This window comes from Plasmodium gonderi (assembly GCF_002157705.1).
Source record: "Plasmodium gonderi DNA, contig: Chr04, whole genome shotgun sequence".
NCBI lineage: Eukaryota > Apicomplexa > Aconoidasida > Haemosporida > Plasmodiidae > Plasmodium > Plasmodium gonderi.
This window is the reverse complement of record NW_021628928.1, coordinates 901,239-909,950: the sequence shown is the minus strand read 5'-3', so window position 1 is coordinate 909,950 and position 8,712 is coordinate 901,239. Positions and strand designations below refer to the sequence as shown.

The 8,712-nt window shown below is 25.3% G+C and overlaps 1 protein-coding gene across 1 annotated transcript; it reads right to left on the bottom strand.

Moving 5' to 3' along the window:
* Window positions 1-5,349: 5,349 nt before the first annotated feature.
* On the bottom strand, window positions 5,350-8,394 carry PGO_041880 (Plasmodium exported protein, unknown function; the record flags this gene model as incomplete). The annotated part of the gene is made up of 2 exons (XM_028686374.1): window positions 5,350-7,950; window positions 8,218-8,394. The coding sequence occupies 2 exons, from the start codon at window positions 8,392-8,394 to the stop codon at window positions 5,350-5,352; spliced, it is 2,778 nt and encodes a 925-aa protein (XP_028542175.1).
* Window positions 8,395-8,712: the final 318 nt, after the last annotated feature.

The window sequence follows — 8,712 nt, the reverse complement described above, 5'->3', positions numbered from 1 at the left end:
TTTCACTTCAGTATAATATATTTTATATATATAAAAAACAAGTAGAAACAAAAATTATTAATATTATATTAAGTATTATTTTTATTATATAATATATAAATTATGCAATATAAAATAGATTAATCGTATCAAAAAAAAAAAAATAAATAAATAAAAAAAAAAAATTATTCCTATTCTATTAAATCAGGTTAATTACTAAAGTATTTTTATATATTATGTTCCTTTTTACTTATCTATAAATTGAATAAATCAATTTTACTATAATGTAAAATATTTTATAAAAATCAAATTTTAATTAATAAAAAAAATAATAATAATAAAGATATTTAATTTAACTGTTACTTTGCTTAATCATTTTCTCTAATATGAATAAAAAAAAATTATTTTTTTTTTTAAGACGGAAACAATACTAAACTGTAAACTATAATTTATAATTTCTCCGTAGCATTAAAAAAAAAACAAAAAATAATCGGATTTATATTTAAAAAACATGTAATATATATAATGAAGCATTTTTTTCAAGGTAGAATAACATTTTATAATCAAATTTTTTTTTTTTTCTCTGTAGCATTAAATAATTACATGTATTTATCAAGAAAGTAGCGTTAGAAGAATATCGTTTCTTTTTTAAAAATAAAAATATATAGGGAGTGCTTGATAATCAATTAATTGTTCTTGTAGATATTAATAAAAAATAATTATTAATTACATGGCGTTAAATTATTGTCTGTCATTTTATTTTTTCATTTATTTCTTTTTTTAACTTTTACTCTAATTAAAAAAAATCCAGAGAAAAAATACCGAAGAGTGCATAAATTAGAAATATATTTTTTTCATTATCATGTAATAAAATTAAATGCAACTTGTAGATTCTATATGTAACTATATTATCTCATTATATATAAAAAAAAAAAAAAAAAAAGATACATTATAACATATATTAACATTAGCATCATATTGAACACTCAAAAATTCAGTAATAATTTTTAAAATGTAGGTTGCAGCTGTTTTATGAATGTATTTCTTATAATTCTTTAGCATTCTTAGTAATAATAAAAGAATAGCGTGGGAGGAGGATATATATATATAGGTATTTTAATTTGACGAACCTTCTTTTAACGTATCCCTTTCATTTTTTTTTTTTTTTTTTTTCATAATAATTTATAAACTAAATAAAATAGTAATATGTCTTTTTAAATGGTATGAAATAATGTTTTACGACATATTTATTTAAAAATTATAAAATAGGAAAGAAAGCACTTAAAAATAGAGTCATTAGCCCCCTTATTAAAGAGTAAAATAATGTAACGCTTTAGAATTAATAAAATTTCTTGTTGTTCATAAAGATTTATGCATGATACATGGCAGCACAATAATATATTTACATAACTTGGAGTTCAAATATTTCTAATGAAAGTGGGCATTCCCACTCACGGCTTACATAATTTAATATATATATGTATATACACCTTTTTTATTATTTGATAAGGTTAACTTTATTACATTAATTTGTAAATGAATTACGTTGATATGTATAAATTTAAAATGAAAAAGAAATGTAGTTAGATTATATCGAATTATATTAAAACTAATAAATGACTATAAAATAACCCAGAAAAAAAATAGTGACAAAGTAATGAAAATTTAAATAATAATGTATAAACAATAAAGTACAGTATATTTTAGACGTATATACTTGTGGTCCAATGATGACTAATTTGTTAAAATTTAAATATCGCAAAGCACAGGAAAATGCCTTTATTTTAGAACAAAAAAAAATTATTACCATAGTATTTAAAAAAAAAAAAAAAAAAAATTTACTAAGACATAATGATTCTACTAAAAAATATTTAATAATTTTATATAATAAATACATGCTTGGCATATGATATGATTTGAAATATATTTGTACTCCATATATAAAAGTGCCCAAAAATGTTCTGTGATAAAAAAATACACATATAAATCAATGTTCGATAAAAATCATATTATGTTATTTAAAAAAAAAAATAACTTCTCAATTTATTATATTAGTTGTGTGTTAAAAATTAATTTACTACCTCATACACTTCTTTTACTACTATTTTGAAAAGATAATTTTAGTTTTAATTACACCCCCCACGCCTTTTCTTTGCGCTTATAACCAATATTACCAGTAATGTCCAACACTCCTTCATCAAACATAGTACAAATGTGAACATGTATATGTGTACGGATTTTATATGTAATGGACTCTATTTTATTGAAATTCCCCATATAATATACAGTTCTAAGGAAAATATGAATAATTGTGATTTTTTAAGTATACACCAGAATTTTTCTATTTTATTCTTATTACATAATCTTATATTTCCTTATCTAGTTTCTATATATGAGATATGATATTTCTATAATTCGTGTAATCGTATAGTACTTACTAATTCTATGCTACACCATCTCTAAGTGTACACATATAAATAAACACTGACGCGAAAATAATTAATCAACGAATTGATTTACTCAGTAATTAGTCATTAACGAGCTGGTTGACCAACTGAATAATTAATCAAATAATCGGCTGGTCGGTCAACCAAATAAAAAATAAAACAGGACAAATAAAATGATTCACTTGACTAATTACTTTACCTTCAAAAGTAATTTATTCATAAAAGCTGTCAACTCAGTGATTAGGAAATTGGGAACACTGAATTTATATTCTTTTTACGCATTACAAGATTTTATTAAGTCGGTTTTATGTCATACAATATAATATGTCAATTTTCGTGTTTATATTTATTTATTCCTTTTTAACTCCCATAATAAGTTACTGTGAAGATAATTTAATAAACATTGTATTAACATACATTTGGAGAATTATATTTTACGAATGCGTTCTATAATCATTCAAAAATTGAGAAATGTTGCAAATAAGTTTTCTTTGAATTTTAAACTTTAATATGTTATTGTTCCAAATAGTTCCATAAAAAAATTCTTCAACTGCATGTTGAATTATGCACTCTTATTTAATAACATCATTTCAGTCATCTGAAAAGCATATATTTTATTTAGATATATGTATTTTCCATATTTTAGTATTATTTAACGCTGTTTTTTACTATACATATATTAACACACAATTATGTCCTAACGAAAGAACGTTTATTTTCTTTGATATTAACAAATGTAATATTTCACCCGTCTTATTATATATAAAAAAAAAATAATAAATAGAATAAAATAAATAAATCATATAAATATGTGTTTATTTATTTATTCTATGATACCATAAATAAAAAAAAAATAACGGAATTGATGAAATATATATTTTTTTTGAGTTGTAATAATCTCCTGCAACAAACAGGGAAAATAGGCTTTGAAATATAAATGCACAGTCCCAACAAATGTTTTTTATCTGAATATTTTATCAAAAAAACTAAGTAAAAAATTATATTTTTTCCAGTTTATTATACATCATAGTACCATTTATTAAAACAAGCACAAGACAAAATCCCTTTCGCTTCTATATATGAACAACAGTCACTTGAAAATAGTGACATCAGTTTCTTGAATGTTATAGAATTAAAAGAAATATAAAAAAAAGACAGTAGATTAATGCGATAATTATAAATCATATATTATTTACGAAAATACAATAAGGAAAAAAATAAATAAATAAAATATCATATCACACCTTAAAAATGATGAATTCCCATTTAACATAGATAAAATTTTTAAAAATTAATTAAACATTATTCGTTCATTTATGCAGAAATTGGGGTAAATATCGTTGTAGCTATCTTTCTTTTTTTTTAATTTTGTGTTTTCATTCTCAAACTGCTATATATAGCATACAATATATTTTTGAGAAAATTCTCCTTTGCATGTGTTTATTTGTACATACATATAGATATATATATATATATATATATATATATATATATATATATACATTTAAAATTAAAAAAATGCTGTACAATTTACATAATTTATATATACATACACACATAACCTAATAGGATAAAGTAAATTCAAGAGTGAAAAAAAAAAAAAAAACTTCACCTATATATATCTTTTGAATTGATTTCATTTTATGATAAAATTGCATACTTTTTCTCTTATTCTAAATGATGACATATCTTAAATTATTATATGTGAACAAGTGAATTAATTATCTTTCCTACTTTCGTCCACTAAAAAAATATATTTACAAATAATGTGGAAAAACTAAAAAAAAAAAAGGAAAGGAAATCCAGAAACACCTTTTATTATATTCTTTTAATAATAATATATTGGGGGGTTTCAGAACATTTTCAATGTTTACAAAAACACTTTCTATCTTCTACACCACCCAAAATAATGTTTTTATTTTGAAAGGTGCTTAATGTAAGAAAAAAATATATACAATATTTGTATATACATATATTAGGTATAATTCTATTTAAAGTAACCTAAAAATTTAAACATAACAGAAAACTGTAATTTTATCGGTCTGCACTTTTTTTTTTTCTTTTTGGTGGTAATGTTGGTGGGAGTTCCTAATTTGTGTCCTTGTTCTTTCTTATATTCCTTTTCCATTATTTTTAATATGGTGTTATATTTATGTACGAATTAATTTTTAACATATGCATTAAAAGCAATTTTAAAAAAAAAACTTTTTACTTAAAAATTTACGAGCAGTTTCATGTTTAGCAAAAAAAGCAAACATTTTAAACAAACAATTCTTTGATAACACAAACTTTAACATTACATAAATAAGAATTCGGGGTAAAAAAAAAAAAAAACTTGTAACAAATAAATAAATCAATGAATGAGTTAATAAATAAATATATAAATAAATAAATAAATAAATAATACGTACATAAAATAGCTGCATCATTTAATGCATTGAGAAAAAAAAATCACAAATTAAAATTTTTATAATACAAGACACATGAAAAATTTTAATAAAATGGTAATATACATAATCACAAATAATTACATTAGTATGGGAGATAACATCCATATTTTATTTTTGGTCCGTTGTCTATATATATCCCATTTGTTCATTTTTCATGCCTTTTTCCCAAAAATTAAAAAATAAACATATTATACGCATGTACATACATAAAGTACGGCCCATGCTTTTATATATATGGGGAACAGCATATATTTCATAAATCTAAGAAAACACTCTTTTTTGCTGCATTTTATCGTATATCCTTTGAAGGTGTGCATATATATATATATCAAATAATTCATCATTTTAGCATAACCTCTTCTTATTATTAGGTCTTCTCACACGTATTGGGGAAACATTTCACTTTTTTTTTTTTTTTTTTTTTCTTTGCTTTGCTTTGCTTTGATACATATTACTACATTCTTCTATATTTGTTAATTAAAAAATCCTTTAAAGTTAAATTTTTCCCAATAACTTAATCCCTTCGTGGGTTTGCTGTCTTTTCTTTGTTTTACTTCTTGTGGAATTGGCACTTCCATAAACGCAATACATTCATCTTTTGCTTTATGGGTAACATCATCCCATGAGGCTCTAATATTTTCAATGATACCTTTGAACTCATCCTTTGTTACGTTATTTCTTGTAATAAAGCTATAAAATACATCATTCACATGTTCATGTTGTTTTGTAAAATGATTTTCAACTATTTCTTCACATTTTTTCCATTTCTTGTTAAATTTTGGAAGAGTTTCAGTGGTCTGCCTTTTCTTTAATTCCATAAATTTTCCTAATAAATATTTTTTAACAGCTAGAAATTTATGTCTTTCATTTCTATACGATTGCCAATAAAGGGAAAGCATTTCATTTCTTTTTGGTAATGCATCAAGTTCTTTTATCTTTTCGTTTATTTCTGAATTTCTCAATCTTTCGTCAAAACATGTCATTTCATAATAAAAGGTGCTAGTTTTATGTGTTCCATATTTTTCTAATAAGTTAAAATCCTTAAACAATAAATCGTCCATTTCATCTGAATCTACTATATTATCTTCTACAGCATTTCTTAAATATGGTCTTTGCACTACTGGATTTTCTGCTGCATATTTATCTAAGATCTTTTTCATTTTACATATTTTGCTTTTTTTTTTTTTTTTCTTTCCTTTTGAATCTTCTTCTAAGGCTTTTTTTGCAAGTTTTTCTTCTTCAGCTTTGGCAATTTCAGCTCTTTCCTTTTCTTCATCTTTTGCTATATCCGCATACAACTCATTCAATATCTTATTGTATGTGTTATTATCCATAATACCAGTTCGAATGTGCTTTTTTTTCTCCTTTACTTCTTTAACAATTTCAGGGACTTCTTCAACTACTTCAGGGGCTTTTTCAACTACTTCAGGGGCTTCTTCGACGGTTTCTTCGGCGGTTTCTTCGGCGGTTTCTTCGGCGGTTTCTTCGACGGTTTCTTCGGCGGTTTCTTCGGCGGTTTCTTCGGCGGTTTCTTCAGCGGTTTCTTCAGCGGTTTCTTCAGCAGTTTCTTCAGCAGTTTCTTCGGCAGTTTCTTCAGCAGTTTCTTCGGCAGTTTCTTCAGCAGTTTCGTCAGCGATTTCTTCAGCAGTTTCTTCAGCAGTTTCTTCAGCGGTTTCTTCAGTAACTTCTTCTTCAGTAACTTCTTCTTCAGCGGATTTTTCAGCGACTTCTTCAGCAACTTCCTCAGCGACTTCTTCAGTAACTTCCTCAGCAACTTCTTCAGCGGGTTTTTCAGCGGCTTCTTCAGCAACTTCTTCAGCGATTACTTCAGTTGCTCCTTTTGTTGCTACTTCAGTTTCTTCTTCAGTTTCTTCTTCAGTTTCTTCTTCCGTATTTTGGTCTATATTTTCAATGTTTTTTTTTTCACCAAAATAATTATCTAATAAATCATCAAATTCTTCCGTTAAAATATCACTTCCGATGTCATTCATAGCTTCAATTACTTCATTCTTTATGAGATCTTCTATTTTGTCTGTTTTGGCAAATTTTTTGTGATCCATCACTTTATATTTTGAAAGATCTACTGAATGCCCCTTATACTTAGCAGCAAACTCTGCATTATTTATTGTTGCAGGAGATGTCTTTGGAATATCTTCTTCATTTATTTCAGGAGACTTTCTTTTTGCATTTACATATTGAATCGTATCATGTGTAATATAATTTAATATATCATTCATTAGAGCCTCTTCTGCTGGGTCCTTTACAACTTCACCTTTCTTTTGGGGTGCACCACCCTCTTCTTCGTCATTTAAATCATCCTCTGAGTCACCCTTTGGTATTTGACTTCCGTCAACGCTAAAATCAACGTAATAATCATATTCAATATCTTGTAAATCAGTTTTTGTAATTTCTTCAAAAATCTTACTCAAATATGCTGCTGTAATGGGATGTTTTGCTATCTCTTCTGCACTTTGTTCTAATGGTTTGAGGTCAAATAATTCATTTGGATCTACATTTCCATCATCACTAAACAAGGGGCCGTTATTTTCGGTTACAGGTATTTCTTCACAATCTGGTGATAATAATTTGAAATTGCTATCATCCTTCAAAATTTTAGCTGGTGGAGCCTCTTTTTTTTGTTCTTCACTTGATTCAGCAGATGCCTTAATGCCTTCTCCTTCAACTGCCTCTTCTCCTTGAACTACTTCTCCTTCAACTGCCTCTTCTCCTTGAACTACTTCTCCTTCAACTGCTTCTTCTCCTTCCACTGCTTCTTCTCCTTCAACAGCTTCTTCTCCTTCAACAACTTCTTCTCCTTCAACTGCTTCTTCTCCTTCAACAGCTTCTTCTCCTTCAACAGCTTCTTCTCCTTCAACAGCTTCTTCTCCTTCAACTTCTTCTTCTCCTTCCATTGCCTCTTCTCCTTCGACTGCTTCTTCTCCTTCCATTTCTTCTAACTCAGAGTAATCTTCTGCGTTAACTTCTTCTTCTTGTTCCTCAGCTAAATTCCTCACAATTTTGTTACTTAATTGTAATTTAGAAGCAGCATTCTGTCTTTCGAAATCATCCTTATACTATAATATGAAAAATTTAATAATAAAGAAATGGAAGTGTTATGTGTGTGAAGGTGTACGAATACATTTATAATATATATAAGTAAAACAAAACTAGAATAAAATAAAATAATATACGAAGTGTGAACATCGCAAACAACTAAAAAACACATTTAGGCAAGGACAAAATAAAGCAAAAAAAAAAGCACAACTGCAAACATATACATATTTATACTAAAATACATAGCCATGTAATTTTTGGTATCAAGTATTATTTTCATTATTTACCTTTAAAAATATATATGCAGAAACAACAAAACAAAAAGCAAATTTCTTAGAGAAAAAATACTTTGTTGCCTTTTTTTCATTTCTTTTATTTTCCTTACAATCTACAGAACATACAACGTTGTTTTTGGAGTTCCTGCATCCTGACACGGAATTATTTATTTTATTCAAATGTACCATTTTTTTTACTGATGTTTGTTGTATAAAAAAATAAAAAGAAAATTGTATCAATAAATATAGTTATATTCTTTTTCTAAATATAGTATTCTTTGTAAAATCTAAATTATATATTTTCTTATTAGGAGAAAGTTACAATATTAAAAAAAAAAAAAAAAAATGAATTATATATTTTGCATAAAAATAATATATTAAAATTTTTTTTTTATACTATTTATTATTGTAAAATGATAAAATTATCAAATAATAATTATTTAAAACATATATAAATATACTCTTTTTTCATAAGACCTAAAACTAAATTATAATAAATATATAAAA